The sequence below is a fragment of the Rana temporaria genome, chromosome 1 (genome assembly GCF_905171775.1).
Source record: "Rana temporaria chromosome 1, aRanTem1.1, whole genome shotgun sequence".
Taxonomy (NCBI): domain Eukaryota; kingdom Metazoa; phylum Chordata; class Amphibia; order Anura; family Ranidae; genus Rana; species Rana temporaria.
The window spans coordinates 98560119-98574015 of record NC_053489.1 but is presented as its reverse complement, the minus strand read 5'-3'; the positions used below and the strand labels follow the sequence as shown (position 1 = coordinate 98574015).

At 45.5% G+C, this 13897-nt stretch overlaps 1 protein-coding gene across 1 annotated transcript in view; it reads left to right on the top strand.

Annotated features, from left to right (window-relative positions):
* LOC120929545 (proteinase-activated receptor 1-like) overlaps positions 1 to 11566 on the top strand; it is a 34937-nt gene extending 23371 nt beyond the window's left edge. The window contains exon 2 of the mRNA XM_040341124.1: positions 9979 to 11566. Coding sequence (XP_040197058.1) covers positions 9979 to 11183 — 1205 coding nt within the window. The 3' untranslated portion in view covers positions 11184 to 11566. The remainder of the gene's footprint in view (positions 1 to 9978) is intronic.
* Positions 11567 to 13897: the final 2331 nt, after the last annotated feature.

The following is a 13897-nucleotide window of genomic DNA, read 5'->3' as shown; positions in this document are numbered from 1 at the left end:
TCGCAGGTTCCAAGTGAGCAAGACTGGCTGGGGAAGGTGAGGGAGATTCTGGAAGCGGAGGGTTGGCTAGCTACGTGTAGGGATACTCACGAAAAATTTGAGACCACCTGGGCAGAGTGGAAGGCCCACGTACATGACGCAGCCTTGTTCTCCTCTAGTCTAGACGAGGCACTATTGGTGCTTGCGGATCCCTCTTTCGGGGATCGCGTCCGGGCAAATCGTCAGTCAGTCAACTGATACCCCACTGTGATGGGGACCCATTGAGTCGACGAGTCAGGTGAGTGCTGGTCCACTGGTCCTCTCTCTTCTATCTCTTCTCACTTTTCTTGTCTCTTTGCTCTCTCTAACTCTGCGCCCTCTGCCCTTCCCCCCCCTTTTTTCCCTTTCTCCCCACTGATTAAGGTTGAATATATATATTATTTTGGTTTGCTAAGTATTGGGACTACTGGTGCTATAGCTAGCCTGTTTGAATAGCCCCGTTGCCTCAGGCTTGTTTTGATAGATATGTAGCTGTGGGAGCTGTCTTATTGCTTGCTTAAGGGCGGGGACATGGGGATTCGCATCCCCCCGTTTGTGGGGGGAGCCCGGCCCAAGTGGACCGAATGTCCTGGGCGGGCGGCGTGCCCTTGTGTCCCCGGACTGGTGTGAGCTATTACTCCCTTAGCGTTAGCCTGAGCCCGGACCTGACGCACCCCCCCATGGAGTCCCTCCCCCTTCCCTTTCCTTCCCCCCCCCTGCCTTCGGTCCCATGTCCCCCCCTCCCACCCCTTCTCTCCCATTATCCCCTACTTTGGTTGTTGTCTTTATTTTTGTATTGGCTTTCTGTTCGTTTGATGATGCTATATTGTACAACTGTCAATACCACTTGAAAATTGAAAATAAATATTTTACAAAAAAAAAAAAAAGGCGAAGAGACAAAAGGACCGGCAATTCTGCCAGCCGCAATTTCTTTAATCAACTTTTGTCTGACCACCTCCCTATGAATTAAAACTGATCTAAGGTTATTGACTATACTGCAACCGGAACCTGAAAAAACTGGTAACCTAAAGCCCAAAGAGAAACCATTAATTAAGACTTCCGCTTTCTCCCTGTCTGGGTATATTAGTAACCAAGGATACATTCTTTCCAACCTCACTGGTGACACTTTTTGCACTGTCCCGTGACTGATTGTAAGAAGAGGTCCTTTTAAAACACCTGAAGACCGGGTGACTCCCAAACAAAAGGAACATTCATGCTTGTAACGGCATGATGTTGCCCATTTGCACTGAGACTCATTGAATGCATAACACACCCCTTTTTTATAGACAGCAGAGACATTTGAATTTAAAGGTGGTTGTTTTGCCCAAACTGGTCTCTGTGGGAGTATAAGATTTAACCACAAACCCACATCCTTCATACCCCATTTGAGATTTGGATAAACAGACATTTTTTGACGGAAATATTCATCATAACTGTACCACCGGAAACCGCCAACATTTTTATATGCTTCCAAAAAATGTTCAACATGTTGGAAAAGACCGCTGCTTTTTTCAGGGAATTTTTCACCCAAAACCGACGCAAAAATGCAAAAAGCGTGGAGCCAATTATAAAAAGATTTAGGGGCCACTCGACGCCTATCCTCCACATCCTCCCCTCTCTCGTCATTTTTAAAAGAAAACTCTTTTGAATTTGGAAGCAAGGTTAATAAATCAACAAATTCACCTTTCCGTATCTTCTCTTAAAGCGGGAGTTCACCCATTTCTAAAAAAAATTTTTTTCTTCCCCTAGATTCCTGCTCGTTTGGTCTAGGGGAATCGGCTATTTGTATTAAAATATGAGCCGTACTTACCCGTTTTCGAGCTGCATCTTCTTCCGTCGCTTCCGGGTATGGGTCTTCGGGAGCGGGCGTTCCTTCTTGATTGACAGTCTTCCGAGAGGCTTCCGACGGTCGCATCCATCGCGTCACTCGTAGCCGAAAGAAGCCGAACGTCGGTGCGGCTCTATACTGCGCCTGCGCACCGACGTTCGGCTTCTTTCGGAAAATCGTGACGCGATGGATGCGACCGTCGGAAGCCTCTCGGAAGACTGTCAATCAAGAAGGAACGCCCATTCCCGAAGCCCATACCCGGAAGCGACGGAAGAAGATGCAGCTCGAAAACGGGTAAGTACTGCACATATTTTAATACAAATAGCCGATTCCCCTAGAGAAAACGAGCAGGAAGCTAAGGGGAAAAAGTGCCCTCTAAGGGTGAACCCCCGCTTTAATCAGGAACTTGAGGTAAAACAACTTGCTCCTGATTGGAAATGTTAGGACTAGCAGAAGGAACATAGCTATCACTAATCCAAACATTTGCAGGAGACTGGACTGCCAATGATGACTGTGAATTGGCCAGTGAATCAGTAAACCTAGAGAAAGATTAAATCAATTTAGTTAATAACATCTGTTGAGCTGACTCACCAGCCTGACCAGACCTAGAATCCTGGTGGTTGCTAGCTTGTGGACTTGTTCCTGGATTGACTGGTCCTGCAGGTACTTCCATCTGCCTCTGAGCCATCATGGTGTCCAGCTGTGGAAGCATGGGCACGTATGACGCTGGTGACGCTGGAACCGGCAGCATAGGAACTTGAAAAGAAACAGAAACATTGCAGCCAGAGGGTGGAGAATGGCGAGCCCTGCCCCGCCCACTCCTTTCCTGGGTGGGTGGTGGTGAGTAACTCTTCCTCCACTTCTGTATACGGCTGCTACAGAGGAGGGTTTGCGTGATGTCATCGTCCTTCACATCACGTGACCGGGCTTCGGGTTCCTCGCGAGAAGTCGCTGGTAACACAGGCCGCTCCGGCGGGTGGCTACGCTGAAGCCTGCGAGATGGAGAGAGCTGAGAAGGCGCTGGTGATAGCAGGTCTGGCTCAGTACTCATGCCAGGAGGTTCCGTATGGGTAGGAGGAACTATGGCTCCAAGCTCAGGGATAGTATCAGTCTCCAGTTTTTTCAGGCATCTCCGTAGCCACTCCTCTCCTCCCTCTGCCTTCTCAAGGACCCTCCTGACGAGTGTCTTCATGCCTGCAGCTGATGCACTCATTACCTGTGGAGCTCGACCACTGCTGTAAAAATTTTCTGACAGGAACTGTGATGCAAGGGGAGCTTATCGTATATAGCCCCATCAGGCACGTGTATTAACCTTGAATACACGTGATTTTCCCGCCCAAGCATCACGTTTTTCCTGCTCGGGTCTTAAAGAGACAGTAACCTAAGCTAATATTATAGCATTCCACACACACATTTTTTTTTTTTTTTGACAGCCACAATCCCATAATGTGGGCCTCTTACTCATGCCCACTTTTTCATTATGAGTTTAGGAGTACATAGCAGCCGCTGTTTGCTTTTGGACACTTTCTCTCTAATTGACACTCTAATGGCCAGCTCCTGAGAACAGAGCAGGCAAAGAGGGGGGGGGGGGGATGAGTCACAGGCTAAATCAATACTACCCACTAATCAGTGTTCTGGTTCAGAAAAATCAAGCAATGCTTTTAACAACCAGAGAGAGTGGCATTCAACTAAGGGCTCATTTGGACAATTACTATATGTTAAAAATAATAAAGTGTAAACATTCTGAGCTGCATGCAGGCTGCCGTTAGAAGTCTATGTACACAGAGCACTGGCACAGACTTAATCAAATTTGGACATTAGGGCAGAACAGGGTGCAGGAATCCAAAGGCAGAGGCTTCCTGCCCGCATGTCAAGATTTGACATGCAATTGTGCTCGTGCCAGGGCTGCATTTGTTAATCCACTTCAATGGACAGCCCACACACAGCTCCAAGGTGGATGCATGCACATTTGCAAGCGGCTATGCACGGAGGACAGTCTTAATCACCCATTTGAATGAGTCCTAAAGGGAGAGTATCATGTAGCTTTAAAGGGGTTGTAAAGTAAATTATTATTTTTTTAATTAACAAACATGTTATACTTACCTCCACTGTGCAGCTCGTTTTGTCCCCAAACCTGGTCGTCTGGGGACCCTCGGCGGCTGTCTCGGCTCCTCCCCGCAAGAACTCAACACCTTCATGTGAGCTCGCTCACATGGTGTTGAGTTTCTGCGGACGCTCTCCCGTGATACAGCCGGCGGCTATTGCCGCTCAGTGTATCACTCGGCCCTGCCTCCGGCGTGCCGCGTCATTGGATGTGATTGACAGCAGCGCGAGCCTATAAGTGCGCTGCTTTCAACCCATCCAGTGTGGCCAATCAACGGCCAGGCTCAGAAACGAGGAGGATGACGGGGGCGAGAGCGGGACTTTTGAGGGCTCAGGATGTTTTTTCACCTTAATGCATAGGATACATTTAAGTGGATGTAAACCCACTCTCCTCCTTCCTAAACTACTGCCATAGTGCTGATCTATAAGGATATACATGCCTCCTGCACGTAAGGCCTTGTACACACGACCGAACATGTCTGCTGAAACTGGTCCGCTGACCAGTTTCAGCAGACATGTTTGGTCGTGTGTACAGCCGACCGGACCGGATTCCCGGCCGAGCGGACTTTTTCCAGCGGACAAATGTTTCTTAGCATGCTAAGAAACATGTCCGCTGGAAGCCTGTCCGTCGGACGTGTTCGGTCGTCTGTACGACTCACCGGACACGTCCGATCGGCCGCCATCCCTCGCATGCGTCAAAGTGATTCGACGCATGCGTGGAAGCATTGAACTTCCAGGGCCGCACACGTCAGCGCGTATCGCGGCCACGTCAGCGCGTATCGTGTACGCGCGGATTTCTGTCTGATGGTGTGTACAACCATCAGACAGAAATCTCAGAGGGGACATGTCCGCTGAAAACGGTCCGGCGGACCGTTTTCAGCGGACTGTCCCCTCGTCTGTACGGGGCCTATCCTTACCTGTCAAATGTCTCCCCTCTGTCTGTTATAAGAACTGAAAAACTGCAGATTCGGTGGGTGGATCTGTTGTCTGGAGCTCGGTGGGTGGGGTCTTGATGTCAGTAGACTCCCCGCCCTCCTCTACACTCCCCTTGTCAACATGCATTTTTTCCTATGTATTCCTTACACTAAATTCTGCTATGATCACTAACATCCAGTCAAAATCCAGAAAAGTAACCACATGACTTCAGAAAAGGAGTGGGGGTGGGAATTCAAAAATAATGCCTGTCTCCAGGCTAGTGCTTGAGATATGTAAATAACCTGTCACTCACAGCAAGGGGGCGGAACGGACTAAGGTTTTTCTCGGTAAGTCTGTTTTATTTCACTGAACAATAAAAGAGGATTGCTCAGAGCTGAATTAACTCTGTGTGGCAAGACTGGGCACAGATGATAGGAAATCTTATACTGTACATTGTGGAAAAATGGATATTACCGCGCTTATCAAAGGAGGGGAAACAGAGAGGGGAAGAAAGGGGGGGGGGGATGAAAGTGATGAGAAGTGGAGGTACAGCTGCGGCACTGGAAGGTGTATCAAACCATAAGCAATTGAAAATGGGGAGGGTAGTGCTGCGCTAATCAGTGGTGAATGGATAAGTGAATAAACAGGTGGGGGAGGGGAATGAAAGTAGGTGTAATTGAAATGAGGAGCAATATAGCCCAAATGGCATCAGCATAAAAATAAATATAAATGATCAGTGAACAATAACAGTAATGGTGCAAATCATATAACTACACAGGTTCCTCTTAATGTGATGAAATACACTATAAGTAATGGTGCAAAAAAATCCCAGGTAACTGTGCTAAGTGACACTCCTATATTGGTGATAAACAGTCCATCAACAGAGTTTGAAAAATATTAGCAAAAAGTATAAGTAAGATTTCAAAAGTCCAAGAAAGCAAAAGTGCAAGTGTAGGTCCGCAATATGGAGTGAGAGGAAAATGGGTATCCAGTGATCCTTTTAGGGTAAGTAAGGATGTCCCCTTACCTTACTGCTGTAAGGTAACAGCATATAGATCCAACCACATTAGATGGTTCACTCGATGGGCTCTGATCCAACAACGGCAGGTCCTCCTTGGAGTTCTCGTCCCAGATTGGTCAGTTTCTCGCCCCAAAGAAATAAAGCATCGATGGTGTGATACCGTTTTAAAAATTTTAATTCTCAAAGAAAATAGACAGGGGTACTCACATAATCCAAAATACAATTGAGCATGTAAAAAAGAGGGGCAATCTGTCGCCAACGTCACCTCCGATACCTCTCAGTGGACTCATGCGCATTCGTCACTATCATGTGACTTCCTCAATGATGTACATTGTGACATCAAATTTCTTTTAATTTTTTTCGGGTTTACATCCACTTTAAGGTGAAAAAACATTTACCTTTACAACCCTTGAGTAACTTGATTTGAGAGCGTTTTGCAACATTTTTAAATATATATATATATATAGATTGCTTCTAATCCTCTTGTGGAGGCTTCCATTTGCGGATAGACATTTTATCACATTGCTATAATCCTTTTATATGGACTATAAACTGAAGGACTTATGAATAAATGGTTGTGGAACGAATCATTTGAGTTTCCACAATTTTTTGGGGGGAAATTTGCTTTGATATACAAGTGCTTTGGATTACAAGCATGTTTCCGGAACTAATTACTGTAGTCCATGTTGTAAGCTTTTTTTTTTGCAAGTTTTACTTTTTATTTTGACATGTAGTACATTTCTATACAGCTTTCACATTTTTAGAAGCTTGGTCTTCCATACTTGTGGTATTGTATTATATATAGAGATTTGTAGAACAGCTGCTAGATGGAGCTCTCAGTGCAATTAAAGCGGGGGTTCACCCGAAAAAAATGTTTTTAACATTAGATTGAGGCTAATTACGGAAAGCACAATCAGGTGTTTTTTTTTTAAATCAATGCAGTACTTACCGTTTTAGAGATAGATGTTCTCCGCCGCTTCCGGGTATGGTCTTCGGGACTGGGCGTTCCTATTTGATTGACAGCCTTCCGACCTCCCTGCTTTAAAATTATTATATTGTGGTGTTTGCCTCCCTATCTGTACAGTGCTTTTCACTCACGTCAAAGCTTCTGGCTTTCATATGTGGCCCAGAACTAATGCCCCACAATGATGAGGGTCAAATAAGAGGGTCTGGTTCATTATAATCCCCTGCTGCACTCTGTGTTCTAATGAGGGAAGTTGTCATGTCTGCATGCCTTTTAGATGTAGTTCATGGCAGACAATTAGATTGTCCAATATAAATAGATGTATTTCATCCGTGTGCTTAGCTGTTTGTCTAGAGTTCAGATCTCATTTTGCGGGGCCCTGCAGGTAATTTTTGTAAATACAATGACGTGTGATTCAGTATGTTGGTCTATTTGAAGAACTGGCAGACACTCATGTATTTACATAGAAAAGTGGTACATTTATGGAAAGAGCAGTTGTAAGCCCCGTAGGATATACAGGAAGTATTATACATCAGTAATGTTTGTCAGTCATGTAAAGGTTCAACAACCCAAACATTCCTTGCATGGTATGTACAGTAATCTGATTGTATCGTGAAAGTGAATTTATTTTCATTACTTCCTTATTCGTTTAACTGCTTCCTATCAGGTTGCACAAGTTCTCTACAGTAGATGTATTGTATGATATCTGAATTTTACAGATACGGCAAAGCTTTCTTAACCACTTGCTTACTGGGCACATATACCTCCTTCCTGCCCAGGCGAAATGTCAGCTTCCGGCACTGCGTCGCTTTCACAGACAATTGCGCGGTCGTGCGACGTGGCTCTCAAACAAAATTGACGTCCTTTTTTCCCCACAAATAGAGCTTTCTTTTGGTGGTATTTGATCGCCTCTGCGGTTTTTATTTTTTGTGCTATAAACAATAAAAGAGTGTAAATTTTGAAAAAAAACACAATGGCCCGGATTCACAAAGCACTTGCGCCGACGTATCTCGAGATACGCCGCGTAAGTGCAAATATGCGCCGTCGTATCTGTGCGCCGTGCCCACAAAACTAACATATGCCTGAAAATAGGCTTCATCTGACCAACGTAACTTGCCTACCCCGGCGTAGAGTGGGCGCATATTTACGCTGGATTTATTTGGCACTCCCATTGATTTTCTATTCACATATGCAAATGAGGGAGATACGCCGATTCACGAACGTACGTCCGTCCGACGCAGTGCGCGTAAAGTCATATGTCCGGCGTAAAGTTATGCCCCATAAAGGAGGTGTAACTCAACAGCATCCATGCAAAGGGCTGCACCAGGGAACACAAGCCAACGTATTTTACGACGTTTACGTAGGACGTGAATATGACTAGGCGTAGGTTACGTAACCTATTTTAAAAAAAATGTAAATTAAAAAAAAAAAATAATAATTCAGTTTAGGCCGATACGTATTCTTCTACATATTTTTGGTAAAAAAAAAACAAAATCGCAATAAGCGACCAGTTTGCGCAAAAGTTATAGCGCCTACAAAATAGGGGACATAATTATGATTTTTTTTTTTACTAGGAATGGCGACGATCTGCGATTTTTATTGGGACTGCGACATTATAGCGGATACTTTTGACACATTTTTGGGACCATTCACATTTATACAGTGAACAGTGCTATAAATATGCATTGATTACTGTATAATTGTGACTGTCAGGGAAGGGGTTAACCACTAGGGGGCGGGGAAGGGGTTAAATATGTAGCCTAGTGAGTGTTCTAACTGTAGGGGGAGGGGGGTGACTGGGGGAGGTGACCGATCTGTGTCCCTATGTACAAGAGACACAGCATCGGTCTCCTCTCCCTGACAGGACGTGGATCTCTGTGTTTTTTTTAATAGTAAAGTTTTATTTTTATTAACAAAATGACAAGTTATAAAGCAATGACAGTCAAAAGGCATAATGTTTACACTCAATCACAGGTTACAATCGCAAGTCAATGAGGGGAACTAAAGCATTAACAGTAAGAGGGGACAAAATAAGATGGATAGGTGAGCAGAACCAAAACCAGTGAGGGAATAAGACCGGAGGATCAGGTTGTCAGGTTAACACAAATAGCGTCCTATAATCATATGAGCCCTCATCCCCCGGGGGGGGGGCTGATCAGGATAGTGACCACACATCGTTGGGGGGGGGGGGGGATCGAGGTAAGAGGGAAAAACACTAGTTCAATGCGGGGAGGGAGAGGAAAGGGGGGAAGAGGACAAGAGGGAGGGGAGGGACCCAGGCCTGTCCCCAGAACCACCCACCTCCCAACACACACCAGGGGGGGATCTAACCGGAGGCATCAACCCAGCTGGACCAAATTTTGTCGGGCAATTTCTGCTTTCATACTTAATCCTGTACAGATTCATCTTTATTAGTCCTGTTTACTCTTATTGTCCTAGTGACCTCTGTCAAGATGGAAAGTGAGGAGAAATCCAAAATATTGAGTTGTCAGTGGAACACTGGTGAACTTTTTAGTGTCATGACAAGTGTTATAGGGCCCTTTCACGCGGTGGACCGATAGTTTCTTGCCTGTCAGTTTTTCCTGCCTATCAGGCAGACCCTATCGGACCATCCATTTGCCCTCTATGGTGCAGCAGGTGTCAATGGACATCCGCCGACTTCTGATCCTGTCTGCTAAAAACAGACATGGGTCAGTTCCCCATTTATCTGGCAAGTCCGTTTACATCCAATCGCATATAGAGTCTGTGTCCGCTCTGCGTGAGCGGACATGCATCAGTCTTCCACCTGCCCAGCCAGGATCAGCGGACAGATTCCCCCCGACTCCAGCGGAGCCCTCCTCGTGTGAAAGGGGCCTAAGACGCTTGGTGAGATTTCATCGCATTCCTGTTGCTTCTCTAGGATAGGAAAGAAAGAGATTTCCCCCAGTGAGACACAAATAGCAAAAAATAAACTGACAGCGGATTTGGGCCTTCCTTCTTCTACCACAACTAAAATTAAAAAAAAGAAACTGACTATACTCACACTGTAGCTAATTATTATTATATATTTTTTAAATGTAATATCCTTCCATGATTGGAATGGATCCCGTTATTTTCAATTCATATTAACGTATCCTTATTTCATTTCAGGTAATAACAGTGTCGATCCAAGAACCTTTTACATTTCTGAACATTCTGTTGATGAATTTGAAGAATTTCCAGACGATGCAATAGATAACATTGACGATTTTCCAGATGAGGCCATAGATGGATCTGGAGAAGAATCAGGAATGGAGCCCACACAGCCTCGCACCCGGAGTATCTTAAAGGAAGTAACAAACATTACAAAGCAGGTTCATCTGTATCTGACTAGCCCACTGTTGACCAGATTTGTACCGTCGGTGTACACCTTGGTATTCATTGTGGCGCTTCCTCTCAATGTCATGGCTGTCATCATATTCTTATTTAAAATGAAGGTCCGAAAGCCAGCCATTGTCTATATGCTGAACCTGGCCATGGCTGACGTCCTCTTCGTCATTGTTCTTCCCTTCAACATTGCTTACCGATTTGCTGGAAATGATTGGCACTTTGGACCCGCCATGTGTCAGTTTGTCACTGCAGCATTTTATTTTAACATGTACTGCTCCATCCTACTCATGACAAGTATCAGTGTGGATCGGTTCCTAGCGGTTGTTTATCCAATGCATTCTCTTTCCTGGCGCACGATGGGTAGAGCCTGGCTAGTCTGTATCTTCATCTGGATTGTATCTATTGCCAGCAGTGCACCTCTTTTACTAAGTGAGCAGACCAAACATGTTGCCTTATTGGGCATCACCACCTGCCATGATGTACAAGACCTGAAGGACCTCAAGGGATTTTACCTTTACTATTTTACCACTTTCATCGTAGTCTTCTTTGTGTTACCATTAATCATTACAACCATCTGTTATATTGGCATCATTCGCAGCTTGAGCAGTAAAAGCATTGAGAACTCGTGCAAGAAGACCCGAGCCTTAGTCTTGGCCATTGTGGTGCTCTGTGCTTTCATCATGTGCTTTGGGCCCAGCAATCTCATCTTCCTAATCCATTATTTGTACTTCAGTCATGGAGCCAACCAGTCTCTGTATTTTGCCTACATCCTCTGTTCCTGCATTAGCAGTATCAACTGCTGTCTGGACCCGATGATTTATTACTATGGCTCCACCCAATGTCAAAAGTACTTGTATAGTTTGGTGTGCTGCAAGAAGTTATCTGAGCCTGTAACCAGCAGTGGTCACTTAATGAGCACAGCAAGCAAAAATGAGACGGGCGTCAGCAGTGCAAAAAATAGCGTCTACCGAAAACTTCTGACATAAATCTTTACTTACACGGTTTTGCTGAACAGCTATAGACTTGCACTTTCCTTTATGCACAGTATAACTTGTTTCGAGTGACTGTGTTGCTTGGGCTGGTCCTTACAGATCAGATGTTTTCAGTTCACATGATCAACACACCTGTGTAGATAAGTTTATTACAAAAGATCAGGATACAAAAAATGTATTTAATGTAAAATGTATTTAAAAACCACCCAGTTGGAGTTTGTTAGGAAAGTGCTTTCAGTGTATATCAGCCTTTCTCAACCAGGGTTCCATGGCACCTTAGGGTTCCTAAAGAGATTGCTACGGGTTCCTTGAGCAATGATCAGTTTTTACCTCTCATGCCCCGTACACACGTTTGGAAATTCCGCCAGCAAAAGTCCGATGTGAGCTTTTGAACGGAAATTCCGACTGTGTGTATGCTCCATAGGACTTTTGGTGTCGGAATCCGATCGTCTGTAGCAGTTCCGACGCGCAAAATTCAGACACATACTCAACGCATTCTCGGAAGCATTGGACTTAAAGCAGGGGTTCACCCTATAAACAAAAAAAAATAAAAAATGTTTTCTTCTAGCATAAAATGAGGCATAGTAGCGCGAGCTACAGTATGCCTGTCTTGATTTTTTTATCCCCGTACTCACAGTGCAATCCTACTTTGAAGATTCCGTCTCCCCACGGGAGACGGAGGATGATTGACGGCCGGCTCTGGCACGTCACGCTTCTCCGGAAATAGCCAAAATAGGCTTGGCTCTTCACGGCGCCTGCGCATAGTCTGTGCGCAGGCGCCGTGAAGAGCCGAGACCTACTCCGGCTGTCTTCGGGGAGCGTGACGTGCCAGAGCCGGCCATCAATCATCCTCAGTCTGCATAGGAACGCCCATTCCCCACGGGGAGACGGAATCTTCAATGTAGGATTGCACTGTGAGCACGGGGATAATAAAAACAAGACAGGCATACTGTAGCTCGCGCTACTATGCCTCATTTTATGCTAAAATGCTGCTATGGAGGGTGAACCACCGCTTTAAATTTCTTGGCTCGTCATAGTGTTGTACGTCACCGCGTTCTTGACTGACGACAGTTCAGAGAACTTTTCTGTGACCGTGTGTATGCAAGCCAAGCTTGAGCGGAATTCGGTAGGAAAAACCACCTAAGGTTTTTCCGACGGAAAATTTGATCGTGTGTATGGGGCATCAGATAAGTAACAACCAACAGCAAATAACTTTTTATCTATCTGTATAGCGGTATGCTTCCCAATGATACCAAATGTAAGGAGCATTGTTCCCTCTCACCATCATGCTAATGTACTGTGAGCTGCAGATATAGTCATTATTAACAGGTTCCAAGGGCCAGATTCACAAAAGAGATACAACGGCGTATCTCCTGATACGCCGTCGTATCTCTGTGATCCGCCCGTCCTAACTATGCGGCTGATTCATAGAATCAGTTACGCATAGCTAGCCCTAAGATCCGACAGGTGTAATTGACTTACACTGTCGGATCTTAGGATGCAATTCTATGCCGGCCGCTAGGTGGCGAGGCCATTGGAGTCGGCGTAGAATACTGTATGCAAATGACTAGTTACGGCGATCCCCGAACGCCCGCGTTACCCGTCGCTCTAACTTTCCGTCGTTTCCGTCGAGATACCCGTCGTAAAATTAGGGCTGAGCCCTAGGTGTCCTAAGCCATGTTAAGTATGGCCGTCGTTCCCGCGTCGAAATTTAAAACATCACGTCGTTTGCGTAAGTCGTCCGTGAATGGCGCTGGACGCCATTTACGCTAACGCCGAAACCAATGACGTCCTTGCGACGTCATTTAGCGCAATGCACGTCAGGTAATTTACCCGACGGAGCATGCGCAGTACGCTCAGCGCGGGAACGCGTCTAATTTAAATGGTGCCCGCCCCATTTGAATTGGGCGGGCTTGCGCCGAGCGCATTTACGTTACACCGCTGCAAGTTTACAGGTAAGTGCTTTGTGAATCAGGCACTTACGCTGCAAACTTGCGGCGGTGTAACGTAAATGGATTACGTTACGCCGCCGCTGCGTAGCGGAAATGTATGTGAATCTGGCCCCCTGAGACCAGAAAATTATTTCAAGGGTTCCTCTTTGTTAAAAGGGTTGAGAAAGGCTGGTGTAGTTATTTTTGAAGCAGAAAAAAATAATTTTACAGTTACTTATTACAATCATTATATGTCATTCCCCTTACCCTAGTTTGTGGGTGACAGGGTGAGATGGTTAACCCAGAATACCTTTGTTAGGCTACAGACGCAGGGCTTCCCAGTGGGATTCCATGGTGTTCCCAGGCCAGATGGAATGTGTAAGGGGACATTGTATTCTGGATTTAGCTTCAGGCCTCTTATGCCGCGTACACACGATCGGACATTCCGACAACAAAACCGTGGATTTTTTTCAGACGGAGTGTTGGCTCAAACTTGTGTTGCATACACACAAATGTTGTCGGGAATTCCGAACGTCAAGAACACGAGCCAAGAAAGTTCAATAGACGGCTCTTCTCGTTTATTCCGAGCATGCATAGATTTTTGTGAATTTTCGTCGGAATTGCATACACACGATTGGGAAATTCCAACAGCAAATGTCCGATGGAGAATACACACGGTCGGAATATCCGAACAAAATCTCACATCGAACATTTGTTGTTGGAAATTCCGATCGTGTGTACGCGGCATTAGGGGACACCTGCGTAAGATATCCAGAA